Genomic DNA, 16,648 nt, shown 5'->3' with positions numbered 1-16,648 from the left:
ATCAGAGAAGACAGGATCAAACATTCTTTTACCCAATGCAGAGGATTAACCCCTTAGGTTCCACAGTGAGTATAACAAGCATGCTTTACTGCAATACAGACTGATTGTACTGTTGTGTGTTTTAAGGCTTTTAGAGGAAATTGGAGGCAGGGGCTTTTAGGGCTCAAATCTGAATGCACCAAAGACAGAGTGGAGGTGGATTAGAACCCCTGTCAGATTTTTATTAGGGAGATTCATTCTCTCTTTGTCCTGTTTACCATGATCATTTGAAGGTGAAAGAAAATCCCAAATTTTGGGTTGTTCCCAGAAAAGCGATTGAAGGGAAATCTTTCAATGGGGACACTAGTTCTGGGGGTCCCCAAAAAATTCCCTTAATTTGTGGGGATTTCCTCACTTCCTGTTTGGCTTTTGGGCAGGAAGTGAACGGAAATCTCCCCAATGGCACACAGATAGCTATAAAAAAATCTGGATTATAACCTTCTTACTCCAAAATTTACGTTTTGCTTATAGTTTACTTTAATGGCTATTGAACCCATAGGTAGATCGGTTGTGCAATGGTAAGGTATCTTGAGCCTCATTCTTTGGGGGGGGGGGGGGAGAATGTGTAAATGCTTAAGGGGGTCTGCAGAAAGATGGAGTTAACGGAGGAGGAACAGTCTTGTGGTTAGTTCATGGAAACGAGGCTGGTCTGCCACCAAAATGATTGCAGTCTAGAGGGGGGAACATTGAAAAAGGGGGCGGGGGGGTGTATGGGAAGGAATGGAGAAGGGGCCCCTTAATTGCTTAGGGTGACAGGCTCTCTTGGCAGCCAAATAGTCTGTTTTGTGTAGGTAGTGCAAGATGGGGAAAAGCAAAATGGCACTCTATACCTTGACGAATCCCCTTGGCATGCTGAAATTTTGTATCCTCCACCTCAAGTGTGTGTGTGTGTGTGTGTGTGTGTGTGTGTGTGTGTGTGTGTGGTTTTTTTTTTTGTTCACAATGTTCATCCAGATAATGTCCGTTTTGTAGTATTTAATATATCGTGTCAGAAACTCGTTGGTGTTTTATGTGATTCTTCCTAGTAACCCCACATCCCCTGTGCTTCTGACATTAACGATTTGATGAATTGGAATTGAACAAGCATGGCTCTGTTGGCCTAATTTGCATGATGGGATCTTCATTGTACTTGTGCCAGTGGAGGACTGGTACGTCAGATCTTCAACAAGCTTTTTGTATTTTTCAGGCTTGTTCCATTGACAATTCATTGTACCGGTTCAGCTTAATTTATGGCCTTTCAAAAATTTGCGGTGTTTTTTTTTTTTTTTTTTTCTGTAAGTTTTTGCTTTAACCACATGCCTACTGGGCACATTCACCCCCTTACTGCCCAGGCTAAATTTCAGCGCTGTCACACTTTGAATGACAATTGTGCAGTCATGCAATACTGTACCTATATAAAGTGTTTCTTTTTTGATGTGATTGGACACAGCTGATCACATGGTAAAGGGCTTCTGCGATTGTACACAGCTGATCACAGATTGAGGTGAAGGGCCAAAGGACAGCAATCTGTCTGCCTTGGGGGGGGGGGGCAGGGTACAGAACTGATTACCTCTCCTTTAATCCATCTTTCAACTATAGCTAAGTCAGCAAATAGGAGGCTGAAGCAGACAGCTGACAACAGCGGCCTAGCGCCTGGGATTTGTTGAGCCCTGCTTAAAGGAGTTGATTTACTAGAACTGCATGGTGCAAAGTCTGGTGCAGCCTTGCATAGAAACCAATTTAAGCTTTGCCAATAAAACCTGGAAGATGATTGAACACACTGAAATTAGAAGCTGATTGGCTACTTTGCACAGGTGCACCAGATTTTGCACTCAAGTTTTAGTAAATCTTCCCCAAAGTGTAGGGGGGGGGGGGTTAGAACCGTGTGTTTGTTTTTTTTTTTTTTTTTTTTTTTTTTTTTTTGCTCCTCAATCCATTGATATTCACTGGGTTGGCCCCAGATTTCTTTACAATGTCTTTGTTGGGTCCTCTTGGTGCCATGGCTCTATTCATTCCTATCGGGAACAATATACTCTGCAGGACCACTGGAGGCTGCAAGTGTATGGCTATAGGAATGAATAGTCCACCAGGAGTATGGCTCCTCTTTGGAATGAACAGAACTGCTGCATCCAGGTAAGGAGGGGACCTGGCGAAGACATTTTTGTAAAGCCAGGTTCTCCAGATCCCAATGGGATTAAACTGTAAAGATTGTGGGATTAAGGGTAATGGTGGGCACAAGATGAGGTGGCCTGCACTCGATGAGGGGGATTTATAGTAATTAAAGGTGAACTTCTACCAAGCGTTTTTCCCCATGCAGCTTAGTTCACTTTTTATGGTCACATAGTGAGTTGCATGCTCATTCACATTCAGAAGTGCTGGGTATTTCTTACCATGCCTTGCATTGTGCAAAGCAGTGGAAATAAAGAAAATTTAAGTATATGCTGCAGGGCATGGTGGGCAGTCTTGTGGTTGCTTCACATCTACCACACTGCACAGCCAGCAGGTTGCTCCTCCCTTTCCGTTCCTCCCTTTCCGTTCCTCCCTTTCCGTTCCTCCCTTTCCGTTCCTCCCTTTCCGTTCCTCCCTTTCCGTTCCTCCCTTTCCGTTCCTCCCTTTCCGTTCCTCCCTTTCCGTTCCTCCCTTTCCGTTCCTCCCTTTCCGTTCCTCCCTTTCCGTTCCTCCCTTTCCGTTCCTCCCTTTCCGTTCCTCCCTTTCCGTTCCTCCCTTTCCGTTCCTCCCTTTCCGTTCCTCCCTTTCCGTTCCTCCCTTTCCGTTCCCTTAATTTTCTGATGTTTAGGTTGCTTTTTTTTCTTATATGTTCTGCTTTACCTCCTAGAATGCCGGTCGGAGCTTTGAAGACTTTGATGGGCAGGTGAGATTATATCTTCTGTTTAGTAGTATGGGATATTTCCTTATGTAATGTGCCTATGTTCTAGAGGTTTCTGGTCATTTCCCCCTGCTTTTTCTCCTTCATGGTTCAGAGACAAAAATGGAAGTAGACTTAAGGTTGGCAGGACATGTAGGTGTGACCACTCCAAACACTCAAGAGTAGGTGGATGTCTGCTGCAGGCAACATAAAGAAAATATGTTCAACCATACAAGACAAATTAAATCGAGTCCCTTTTCACGCAAAGCTGTATCTTTTGTGATCATAGGCCTCCTCCAGAAGGGTGATGGTGTAGACGCCTCCTGTTGCCACACACAAGCTTTCCTCATCTCCCGTGTGTCCTGTTTTCCTGTTGCTGGCTAATAAATCTAATGGCCTCTGCAAGAAAATTGTATGAAAACTTCTGTACAAGGAACAGTTTTCTAATTGTTAGTGCTTTTAACAGCAGATTACGACTTTTTGGACAACAAAAGCTGAAGGGGCAAGCTAGAAAGGTTTTAAATTTTCTACGTAAACTCAACATCCTTGTTTTGTTTTTAATGTGTGCAGTAGTTGTACAGAAATCGCATAGAAAAAATATGCATGATCAGAAGCAAGGCACAACCCTACACTTCTACTATGCTAGTCTGAAGCAGTTTGGCTTTGTTGGTTGAGAATTTTCTTACCATACCATTCTGACATGGTACGGACCTTGACTGAAAATCAGACAATCGGTTGTCCGATGGCGATGGTCCCCCTCGTGTGTACTAGGCTTTAGTTACTGCCTCACAGAATTACTTTAGCTGAAAAAGACAGAAGTCCATTTAGTTCAACCATAAAAAATTAAAGTTATAATCCTACACCCACAGTTCTTCCAGAGGAAGGCAAAAAAAAAACCCAGCAAAGCATGATCCAATTTGCTCCTGCAGGGAAAAAAATTCCTTCCTGATCCCCCGAGAGGCAATCGGATATTCCCTGGATCAACTTTCCCTATAAATGTTATCCAGTTATATTCTGTTTATCCAAGAAAGAATCCAGGACTTTCCTACAGCAATCCACTGAGCTGGCCACAACCAACTCTTGAGGGAGTCTATTCCACATTTTCACAGCTCTTACTGTGAAGAAACCTTTCCGTGTTTTTGAGATTAAATTTCTTTTCCTCCAGACGTAAAGAGCGCCCCCTTGTCCTCTGTGATTACTCGGGGTGAATAACTCTACACTATATATAACTCGAGTATACAGAACTACAGGGTGAAGAACTTGTTCACTATATGAACCACTGATGTACTTATACATGGAGATCATCCCCCCCCTTCTGTATTAGACATGGAGATCATATCCCCCCTTATGTATTATACATGGAGATCATATCCCCCCTTATGTATTATACATGGAGATCATACCCCCCTTATGTATTATACATGGAGATCATATCCCCCTTATGTATTATACGTGGAGATCATATCCCCCCTTATGTATTATACGTGGTGATCATATCCCCCCTTATGTATTATACGTGGTGATCATATCCCCCCTTATGTATTATACATGGTGATCATATCCCCCCTTATGTATTATACATGGAGATCATATCCCCCCCCCCCCTTATGTATTATTCATGGAGATCATATCTCCCCCCCCCCCCCCCCCCCCCCTTATGTATTATTCGTGGAGATCATATCTTCCCCCCCCCCCCCCCCCCCTTAATCTCCTCATAGCTGAGCTCCTCCATACCTCCTATCAGTTTGGTTGCACTTGGCGGCAGTGTTCTCGTCAGTTGGCCATTGGGATGTCTGTCTAATAGACCTGATTGGCAGCCCAAAGGCCACCTGGGGTAGTGCGCAGAGCAGGCTGAAAATGCTGCTAACATTTCAATCCCGTGTCTTAGTGCCAGCCTGCAACAAAACATGCCACTTCCAGTGGGAAGTGCGGTTACTGGCAGGACCTCAAGAAAGTTTTTGCTATAGATTTCCAAATTTCAGAAGACTGCACTGGCCTGATGCCATACATACTAGAAAGCCTTTTGGGTTTAATACTTTAATGACAGTAATGAAATGCAGAGGAATGCTTCTGTGAACCTGCACTTAATAACTTGTTTACACTGTAGTATTTAGAGGAGTGATTATGTAACTTGCGTACGTGTGTCGTTGGTGAGTTTCCCGTGATCCTTATTAAATGCTGGAATCCAATTAGTACGAAACTAATCCCCACCACTTCACTGTTACAAATGTTTCTTCGAGTGTCTGCACTGCCGAGCGGGAGAAGTAACCTACTTGTTCCCAATGGCTTACTTGGATGTCGATCACATCTGTTTGTCATTGAAGGCTTCGGTAAGTCCTCATAGATATGGATAATTTTACTGATTGGTAAATCTGCCCCCATGTGTGGAAACGTAGAACTATTGATATGGCTTGTTGCAGCCATTCTGATTTCCAGTTTAATTTTTAAACTTGGCCTGGAAAGAAGAGTTAAAACTAGAGTAAGCCATTTTTTTATTTTTTTTTTCAATATTTGCCATTTACAACCATGAAAGGAAGGGGTAGATTTTCCTCCAATCAGTTTCTGCCAGCCACAAATAACTATTATGAATGTATGGCTCACCAACTTTGGCGATAAGCAGGTCTTCATTGGACAGTTTTCAATAAAAGACTCTCGGCTAACTTAATTTCTACTATGCCTAGGTTTACAGATGCCGCAGCGTTGGGTCCAACCTGGGACCCATGGGGGAGGGGGTGCTTCAGCCCCTCCCCCCCACTCCCCACTTTTTTCCTCCATTTTTGGCACCCCTCCTCTTTTCTCCATTTTTATACCCTCCACCTTTCTTAACAAATCTCCCCCCCAGCCCGTCGTCTTCCCCTTCCTCCTATATTGTTTTTTCCCAAAAACGATTTACTTCTTGGACAACGCTACATGGAACCAAAAGCATTGTAATTACCGGTGTATCATTTTTATATCACATCGATGTGCTGTCATAAGAAGTTACTAGTCAGACATTGAGGGGGGGGCTTACAGGGTTTGATAGTATGAGTTTTTAATAAAATTTTCCTTCACTATTGTGTAGAAAAATTGGATGTAGGGAAGCTATGGCAACACAGACTGCTGGTATGGAGAAATTGGGAGCCGGTCTAACTCCTGGTTTAAAGTGAACCTGTACTTGGCAAAGTGACAGGTGCACTTTACTATATGCATCATAAGGAGTGTGTACTTCCTTCCTGCTGTTCTAGCCCACCCCATAAATACCCCAAACAGAGTATGGAGAACTGCATAGCACTCCCTCTGCACCCATGAGTGGAGCATGCACAGCCACACATGCTGCCTACACTAAAGACCTGTTCCCAACCTTTCTCTAGATAAGGGGTCTTGAAGTAAAACTTTCTACCGGCACATCACAGCCCCTTCTTTGCATTAGTGTACTGGGGGGAGGGCGCGGCCCCCCTCCTTCACATCACAACCCCCTTAACATGACAGTACCTCCCGTTTTAAAGCAGTTCCACAGTGTCCTTGGTTCCTCTTCATGTCACAGCCCTCCTTGACATTGCCGTGCCCTTTACGCCACAGTGCCCCTTTCAATGCAAGTCTACCCTGCACAGTCCTATCTTTGTCAGGGCAGACACATTTACCAGCCTGAGGTGTGCTCTCCCGAGTCTCCTGCCCAGTCGCTGCTGTCATTCACAGCAGGGTAGGGACAAGAGGTGCTGCATATCTGAATGGAGGGCCGGAGCTGCCGAACTTACTAGGTTAAGCGGGCGATTCCCCGATTGTTTGAAAAGACTCTCGTTCTCTGTGCAGATCTGCAGCATCTCCCCTGCCCTGCTGTGAGGATGATGGTGGCGGGAGAGCAGGAGACTTGGGAGAGGACAAGCAGCTGCTAAGTGGTGGACGTGGTCTGAATAGGACTGTCACTCGGTCTGGATCTGGACCATGGTATGCCATTTGGTGAGCGCTGCTCTAGATCATCTCCCTACTCCATGTAGTAGGGGGTAGACTTTCATACTACATACAGTTCTTGTTGGTAGATCCAGTGGAGTAACCAACCTAAACTTAAATTTGCATAATTGCGCATTATCGGCACCTTTTTTTTTTTTTTTTTCTTTTCCTCCCCAAATGGCAAAATAACTGTTTTCGGACGAATTTTTGGCAGCTTATATATTGGTGCATCACTAGTTAAGACTAGTAAAGACAGAGGTATTTTGACATAGTTTAATTTTGCATGATGTATTCTCGTATTTGGCGGAAGGAAGTGCTCTGAATAAATTTTGAAGAAAGCGGTCCTTACTTTGACTCTGCACTAAGCATGTGGAGCTTAATCGCAAGCTTGATAGTAGGAACTGCGCCATTCTGAAATTGGACTGGCCATCAAAATCCATGCTAGTTAGTAGATGGCCTGTAACCTTGCTATGAGACTCTCGTTTTTAGAGCAGCAGGTGCCAATTTACCATAGATGGTGGGACCTCCGCTGCAGCCTTTGAAATCCCTAGGCGGCCACAGATCATTTGTGTGTGTAATATACAAGACTGTTGCAGACCCTGGATATACTGGAGATGGTCCGAAACTAGTGACGTGCCATAGGTGTGGTTGGAGAGAACATTGTGAAGCCTACAGTTAAGCATTGGATGAAACTGCTAGAGATCAATGCCTTTTACTGTCCCTTTTTTTTTATATACCAATGATCCAGCTCTGTAGTTACTGCAGGGGCTATGTGGGCACCAAGGGCTGCAGCTTATGCACCAGGAGGGTAAAAAGTGCTATGTAGGCTTGTAATTTTAAATCCTGATGTAGGAGGTGAAAAACATTTTATTACATGTGCAACTTCCCTTTTTTTTCCTGTAGGAACATGATATTGAGACTGCTCATGGTGTGCTGCATGTCACAATGCGTGGCGTCCCAAAAGGAAATAGACCAGTGATCCTGACGTACCATGACATTGGCCTGAATCGTAAGATGCTAATTTTTTGGGGTTTTTTTTTTTTTTTTTTTTTTAATTGTGCTTTTTGTTTTGTATGGTTTGTGAAATGGCCATATAAAATTGAGTGAGGCATAAAGAGGAACTGTAAAACTTTGTTGTTTCTCTGCATCGCTAAGCAGGAAGTACGGCTTTGCATTGGTAATGAGCAAACATGGCTTGTCTCATGTACATGGCCAGTCTTATGTTGAGTAAAGTGTTCTCACCTGTTAAAGCTGTTTTTTGGCCACCTACAAAGGGGGTCTGGTGATGTCTTGATTTCATGGTCCCCACCACAGCTTGCCAGTAAGTGTGGCAGTCTGGCTTTTTTGGGTGAATCAGGTTGACTCCATGCAAGATGGCCCCAAACAAGCATTCTTGGATGTATACAAATGAGCGCCTGGTACAAAAGTTCATCACGGTTGAAGGACTTTTTGAAACATTTCATGGTTAAGAACCTCAAATACGGCCACCCCTGTTTCTTGGGGGGAGAAAAAGCCTCCTTTTACAAGACTTGAGTGGTCCATGTTATAACAATAGTAACAGAATGCACTGGGGGACCTGTTAAGGCTTGAAGACCATCTTCTCCTGATGGAGTGATGTTGGTCTTCAGGAGACAATAGCCTTAAAGGGGTATTAAAGAAGTAAAGCTTTATATATAAAAAAAAAAAAAACCCCTGCAAGACAATATACCGTATTTTTCGCTCCATAAGACGCACCTGACCATAAGACGCACCTAGGTTTTAGAGGCGAAAAACAAGAAAAAATATTCTGAACCAATGGACTGCGGACACAGTACAGGGGACGACCAGAGACTGCGGACACAGTACAGGGGACGACCAGAGACTGCGGACACAGTACAGGGGACGACCAGAGACTGCGGACACAGTACAGGGGACGACCAGAGACTGCGGACACAGTACAGGGGACGACCAGAGACTGCGGACACAGTACAGGGGACGACCAGAGACTGCGGACACAGTACAGGGGACGACCAGAGACTGCGGACACAGTACAGGGGACGACCAGAGACTGCGGACACAGTACAGGGGACGACCAGAGACTGCGGACACAGTACAGGGGACGACCAGAGACTGCGGACACAGTACAGGGGACGACCAGAGACTGCGGACACAGTACAGGGGACGACCAGAGACTGCGGACACAGTACAGGGGACGACCAGAGACTGCGGACAGTGCAGGGAATAACCAGAGACTGCTGACCTTTGGGGAGGGAGGGGAGCGGGTACCTGAATTTTGACAGGTACCCGCTCCCACTTCTGCGGAGTTGTCCTTCCCTCTTCTTCCCGCGCCGGGTGCCCACTGCGCATGCGCGAGAAGCGCTGCGCTTTGTGAATGGCCCGGTGCCTTCTGGGACCTGTTATGTGTCCCAGAAGACACCGGACCATTCACAAAGCGCAGCGCATGCACAGTGGGCACCCGGCTGTCACAGAAGCCAGCGCAGGAAGACTGTGCAGCGCTGGAGCAAGGAACAGATAAGGCCCTGCAGGAGAGAACAGCTGAGCGGCCAGCCCGGTATTCTGACATGGTGGCGGCAGAAATACCGGGCTGGCCGCTTTATATTCGCTCCATAAGACTGCCATTTTCCCCCCTTTTTTGGGGGAAAAAAGTGCATCTTATGGAGCGAAAAATACGGTAATTTGCTAGTATGCAATGCACCCTAGCACATTATGAAATGCTTACCTTGACACGCAGCAAGAGTGGGAGTCCCAGGCATTGCACAGAGCTCTGAAGAACTGTACGAGTGCTGTTCCTTCAGTGCGCATGTGCCTGTGACATCGGCTGGTGCATGATGGAATATCTCCTAAATGGTGCATGTTTAGAAGATACTCATTTTACCCAAAGGTAAGCTGTATGTAAAAGCTCACCGGTGGGTAAAAATCCCAAAAACGAGTTTACTACCACTGTAACACGGGTCCCATAGTGCATTGTTAACTTTATTAACCTCAACTGCTTAAGTCCTGATGGGGATTTTTTTTTTCTCTCAATGCAATGGCTGTATTTAATGCTCTTAACCAGTGGTCTCCAAAACTGGGGGCCCATTGTGGTCCTTTTTTGCTTGCTTTTATCCAGGCCTTGGGCACTATTTTCCCACCCCCAACTGACCTCAATGATGGGGCAGTACTTCTGCAACTGACCTGAGTAATGGGACACTATTCCTTCCACTGCCAACGATGGGATACTATTCCCCTCTCCCCAATGCCAATGATTATTATAATTATACAGTATTTTTATAGCGCCAAAAGGTTTGCTCAGCACTGTACAGTAGCAAGGGGGACAGAACATGAGACAAGACAGTAACAATACAATACACGAGGGGTTCGAGGGCCCTGCTCTTTCGAGCTTACAATCTAGGAGATCAGGCACTATCTCCCCCCTGCTGATGCCAACATAGAGGCAGTAATCCCCCCACTGATCCCAACGATGGGACATCCATGCCAAGACTGTTACTACTCCCACTGGCCACACTGACACTCCCTATTCCCCCCCCCCCCCCCCCAAAAAAAAAGCTGAAGGGCAGTAAACTTGGCCTGTTGTCTGGAAAGTTTGGAGACCTCTGCTCTTAACCATTTAAGTGCTCCTCCGCAAACATCAAAGACCTTATTGTCTGGTGAGTGCCTCCTTTTTTGTCATCAGAGGTAGTGACATACACTTGGAGCCGGGTCTACCTATAATATATTTCAACCATGGCTCTGCCCATGTAACACTGAATTGAATCATTTTCCTTGATTTTCTGTACAATTTATTGGCTGTTTTGCCCTGCATCCATTGCTTTGCAGATCAGCTCTTATGACGTGTCTTGCTGTGAAAGAGTCCCCAACATGCGAGTGCTAACATGCATTATAATGTGCATTGCAGTGACAGCAGCAGGGATGTCACAGAAGATGATTAACACAGGATACCTAGTCAGTGATCACTGCCAGTTGGGAGTGATCATCTGGCAGATCACTAGATTTATGTTGTGTTTTTTTTCTTCATGCTGCAGAATCGTTGGTTTTATTCATTTTTGATGTGGAATGTAACAAAATTCTTATCTTTTTATAGACAAATCTTGCTTCAACACATTTTTCAACTATGAAGACATGCATGAAATCACACAGCATTTTGCAGTTTGCCATGTGGATGCCCCCGGACAGCAGATGGGAGCGCCTTCATTTCCATCTGGGTGCGTATACTGGCTCTGAGTTCTGTGGCTGTTCAGCCAATGTGTCCGAATGAATTGGGCTCCTTGATGGGTGCACTAGAAGTGGAAAAATCCGGAAGCTGCTGATGTGGATTTAGCTGCTTTGCTGTCATGCTGGAACTTTTGACTGGTTAGTTTAAAACCACTGACCTGGATCAGGTATCCAGCGAGGTCCAAAATCCTGACTAGCGTAATTGTCTCCAGTCAAGTGGATCACTATATTAGAAGCTGCAGGGTTAGCATGATGGCCAAGTCCTAACCCCGACTGGTTACCTTGCAGGGAAATTGGGAGGGATGTGTGGGGTCCCCCCCCCCCCCCCCTTGAATGAGTCGCTTTACATTGAAAAGGCTCTTGTAAAATATTCATAACCTTCTAGTGATCATGCCTTTGATTTTTCTTTCAGTAGTTGTATCTTCTATCCTATACATCTTTAAGAGTTATAAGAAATAATGGCATCCTTCTATAGGATTCAATTTTTCATGTCCACCTGAAGGCACCCTTATCTTTGAAGAGGGGGGGGGGGGCTACATTGTAGTGGTTGGATAGTTTTAACACAGAATTTGAGAAGATGCATGTTCATTACTTCTGTGTCCATAGAGCTGCCAGTTTATACACTTTCACTATTTTTATTTAAGTTTTTTTTTTTTTTGTTTTTTTGTAATTAAAAGTCTTACAATGCATACAGTAAGCACAACATGGCAAAAAAAGAATTCAAAGGGTTTATAGAAAAAATTAAATGAAAACCAAAAATGGCTGTGTCTCAAGGGATGAGAACAGATGACGATGGACAAAGAACCTTGGAAAGGTGAGATGGGGAGTTGTCGGAAGTGGTAGGAATACCAAGAACAGGAGTTCAGTAGCCTCCCTGGCGGTATTCCCGAGTGTAGCTCGGGGTAAAGTTTCAGCATCAAAAGCGGTAACCCTGAGCTACACTCAGGCTTACCATGCGGCGTTGCTCCGGGATCTGTTCTTCTCTTACCTTGTCCTGCGCTCCCGCGATGTCCCCCCTGCAATGTCCCCCGGCCGATGCCGGCATCTGTCTTCTGGGTTGTGTTCCCTGCGACGTTGGGACGTACGGGGATGGAACTGGCGGGAAATTTGAAAATAAAGTGACATTCACTAAACAGAATACATAAAGGGGGAGGTGCAGCGCTAACTTTAATGTGCTTAGAGCATATACACACATTTATGTAAAACAGTATTAAGGTGCAAATAAAGTGCAATAAAGATGACTATAGATAATTAAACATAGTCCATAACGTGATCAAGAAAGATCCCAAGAAGATCTTCAAAGAACCCCAATGGCTGTATTCGTGGGTGAGGTGATAAATGTGTAAAGATTGCGCACTCACCAGATACGCAATCCAAATGCGCATTCAAAGCAGATATTCTCAGGACATCCTAGGATCCTCATATGGGTCTGGTCAGATCTGGTCAAGAGCCCCTCGCCACTTTATAGTATTGAATGAAAAAAAGCCGCTCTGCAGTTGTGAATGGCTCCCATTGGAGCCCAAAGAACAAAAGGAGGCCAAATAGTGTGATACCTTAATGGCAAAGGGGTATTTATTCCCAAAAAATACACAATACAGGCAGGAGCAGGAAAGATACTGACCATGCATATAAGTTTGCAAATGGCCGCCGGGGCCCTCGTGGCGCCGGTCGGCGTGACGTCACACCGCTGTAGCCGCTCCCTTTAGGCCGACCGGCACCACGAGGGCCCCGGCGGCCATTTGCAAACTTATATGCATGGTCAGTATCTTTCCTGCTCCTGCCTGTATTGTGTATTTTTTGGGAATAAATACCCCTTTGCCATTAAGGTATCACACTATTTGGCCTCCTTTTGTTCTTTGGACTCCGGTGGGAGCCATTCACATCTGCAGAGCGGCCTTTTTTCATTCATGTGTGGCAATACTATAAAGTGGCAAGGGGCTCTTGACCAGATCTGACCAGACCCATATGAGGATCCTAGGATGTCCTGAGAATATCTGCTTTGAATGCGCATTTGGATTGCGTATCTGGTGAGTGCGCAATCTTTACACATTTATCACCTCACCCACGAATCCAGCCATTGGGGTTCTTTGAAGATCTTCTTGGGATCTTTCTTGATCACGTTATGGACTATGTTTAATTATCGATAGTCATCTTTATTGCACTTTATTTGCACCTTAATACTGTTTTACATAAATGTGTGTATATGCTCTAAGCACATTAAGTTAGCGCTGCACCTCCCCCTTTATGTATTCTGATTATTTTGGAGGTTTATACGGTACCTTTTTTTGGTGTTCAGCTGCTATTGTCTCATTTTTATTCAATTTTATTCATTTTTATCATCTATTTTAAGCGCTCACTTATCTTGTGATTTACTGACATTCACTAAAATCACATAGTAAAACATTACTGTAGCAAACAATTTCACATTTTGTCCAGCGCCTTGCCTGCATTTTTACTGTTCTTTCTGTCTGGAAACTGAGAAATGTCCATGGTGTCCAAAAAGCGTCCCTTTTAGGTCAAAAGCCGTTTTAGACCGGCTAGAGAACACTTGCAGAATTGAGTGATAATGATTCGTGGGGAAATTCGTCGTCGGACACTGAAAACGATTTTGCGACGTTGTGCAGTGATGTGTGAACTTGGCGCTATATTTCAAAATTCAGTGTTTTTGATTTGAGTATATTATTGAATTTTAATTTTTTTTATGATTATTAAATTCTAATTTATGATTTTGTGTTTCAAATTTTATCATATCCGGGATGTTTACTAGACTCTTGTTCGGACAGATTTCAGTGAGTTATTCCTAAAAATTACAGGCCTACAATAAAAAAACTACATATTTCCATGCTAAATAATGTACCGCTTCGAGCACAGAAATATGGACATAATCAGACTGCTAGGGAGGTTAAGGTACCGCAATGTTAAAGAAGGGGTCTAGGTTTACATCTAGATAGTTATTCGCATATAGATCAAAAGAGCACTGGGAATGCAGGGCCGTAATGGAAACTTTTTATCCAAAAATATCCTTGTACAACACAACAAAAAAAAACCATAGAATGACTGTTTGATTTGAACTTGAGAAAGGCTGGAGACTCCCGAAACTGTTCTATGGTTCTATATGTTGATGGCTTTGCAATCAGCTAGATTTTTTTTTTTTTAAGTTTTTTTAATTGGGTGTTGGGTTTCCTAGGACTGTTTAGATCGTCTGGCTCCAATCTAAAAGTATCAAATGTTTTGGCCAATGCCAGGATATTTGTTTGAATGCATCTTATAGACTGCCCTGGCAGGATTGTGAAGTGGTTTTTTGCAGCAAGTGAGGTAGGGATTTAGGAACCAAATGCCACAGCACAATGAACTTATACAGCAGCCATTGTACAGCGCAGCTCAGAAGGCTTCTGATGGCCCCTAATTTCTGCATACTGTGTAAAATATTCACATAAATTGCCAGTTGCAAGCATATACACAATCGGTGAACTCACTACACCCCCAACATCAAACCAAAGTGTAGCACAACCTATCCTAAATCAATCTATGTTCAAATAATAAATGTAAAGATCCTACTGAGGATGTCCTGCCTACGGACGTAACGGATAGGGGGTGGAGCCACGCCTGTGATGTCATCCCGCAGCCATAGTGAATGGGGATTGCAGTGTGAAGGAGATGGGTACAGAGCCTTGTGTTTGTTGGAGTGCTATTGATGGCGCTTGATGTGCTCCTTTTTTTTTTTTTTTTTTTTTACTTTTTTTAGCATTATTAAACGTGTTATACAGAGCACCATCTGTCGTCTTTTACATGTTTTTATGTATTGTTCTAAAAAAAAAAATTGGCACGTATGCTGGAAAATGTTTTATATTATGTGGGTTGTCCTGTCATTGTTGGTTATATATTTATCTTGATGGATTTTGCTTTGGTGTATATATTGATGCATGTAGCTGTATAATTTATTTCTTCTTTTTATAGCCGTTTTTTGTCTATTCCAGATACCAGTATCCTACAATGGATGACTTGGCTGAGATGTTACCTGCTGTCCTAACACACTTGAGGTAAGAAATAAGTGATTGTTTATGTAAATCTAGGATACATTTTGCTGGACATATACACTTAGCCTGGGATCACACTTGTGCAGTGCAACATACCGCATGTGATTCGCACAGGAACTGCACTGTATATTCCTGCGCAAATTCTGTGCGGTGCGATTTGAGCCATACATTTTGTGCATAGAGCAGGACTTTTTTTTTTTTTTAATTTTTATTGGTCCGCACTAGAATCGGATCTGAACATCACACCACGTTTTGAAAACTGATTTCAGGGTATCAACTTAAAAAAAAAAGAAACACACCCGCAATCGTGTTTAAAAAAAGTGTGTGTGTGTGTGTGTGTGTGTGTGTGTGTATATTTATCTTTTATGTATGTAATTTTTTTTTTTTTTTTTTTCCCGTTTGGTGTGTGGGGAAGGAGCAGGCTAACGCAGGAGGAGAGGGTGGGAGGAGGTGAAAAACCAGCTTTTCTTCTCTCCTGCCCCTGGTGGGGGGAGAGAAACTGTCAGAACAATGGACATTCTATCCTTACAGAACCCAACAGCATTGTTGCGGGGGGGAGGGAGGGGGGAAATTGCAGTGGTAGCATACAGCAGCAGGAGATGGATAAGAGGGGCTTCTGGGCAGCATATAGAGGAACCGGACTGCATTTCTCACATGCTGTCACTGTGTCTGCAGGAGGGAGAGGAGGAGAAGCAGGCACTCGGTGGTGGCAGGTGAGACATGTACAGTCCAGTTCCTCTATGTGCCGCCCCTCCTATCCAGGTGGCACCAGGCAAATGTCTGGTGTGCCCTCTGGTCAGGCCTGGTTCAGGGGCAAGATGGGACACTGTTGGTGGTTGAGGGCACTGTGGAGTGCTGAATTCTCTGCAGTAGGCTGGGGTCACTGAGAGGATGAGGGCATTGCGGGCCAGTATGGGAGGTCGGGGGAGGGGGTATTGTGGGAGGTCAAGAAGCTGCAGCTGATGGAGATTTAAAGTGGAGGCCATGACCTGGTGGTTGAGAACCACTGCTCTAGAAAATTAAATGTATTGCAGCTGAACTGGCAATTTATTTATTTTTTTTTTTATTTGGATTTTTTTTTTACTGTTTTAAAGTAGATGGGTAACAAAGTCCCAAATAAACCCCCTATCATAGCTTTATCACTCTCCAATGTTTAATTCATGAATTATCTCTGCGATTTTGTTAGTGTTGTAATGTAATGTTGCTGTGTGTGAGAGATGGGGGCGTGTCTATGACTGCACTGTTGGGTCACAGGACATTCTGCACAGGGTGGTCACAGATCTTAACCGCACAGACTGTCAATAGGGATAAATGAGGGTGATTTTTAAGATGCAAAGAATGATTCCAGAAATCTTACACCGTCCAGTCAGGTGTGTGTTTTCTAAAAAGTGAACTTTATCCTTTTCAGTTACTAGATGGACCCCATCTATCAATGCATTGTATGAACAATTCAGATTTATGTGCTGTATAGCCAGTCCAGTACTTTTTTTTTTTTTTTTTTTTTTATGGCTAATGTGCAGATAACTTTAGTCAGATCTGAAAGCAAACAAAAAAACATGGACTTGTGACTAGCATTGAGGACTGGAGC

The 16,648-nt window shown here is 44.0% G+C and overlaps 1 protein-coding gene across 2 annotated transcripts in view; it reads left to right on the top strand.

Moving 5' to 3' along the window:
- NDRG3 (NDRG family member 3) overlaps positions 1-16,648 on the top strand; it is an 81,152-nt gene that overhangs the window by 37,010 nt on the left and 27,494 nt on the right. For both annotated transcript variants that reach the window (XM_089680997.1, XM_089680996.1), the window contains exons 3-6: positions 2,855-2,890; positions 7,715-7,820; positions 10,893-11,013; positions 15,001-15,063. In XM_089680997.1, the coding sequence (XP_089537123.1) occupies positions 2,855-2,890; positions 7,715-7,820; positions 10,893-11,013; positions 15,001-15,063 (326 nt within the window). The remainder of the gene's footprint in view (positions 1-2,854; positions 2,891-7,714; positions 7,821-10,892; positions 11,014-15,000; positions 15,064-16,648) is intronic.

This window comes from Staurois parvus, unplaced genomic scaffold, assembly GCF_062004578.1.
Source record: "Staurois parvus isolate SC_StPar_1 unplaced genomic scaffold, SC_StPar_1.0 ptg000255l, whole genome shotgun sequence".
Classification (NCBI taxonomy): domain Eukaryota; kingdom Metazoa; phylum Chordata; class Amphibia; order Anura; family Ranidae; genus Staurois; species Staurois parvus.
Note: the sequence above shows the minus strand (reverse complement) of the source record. Positions and strands in the feature narration are given on the sequence as shown.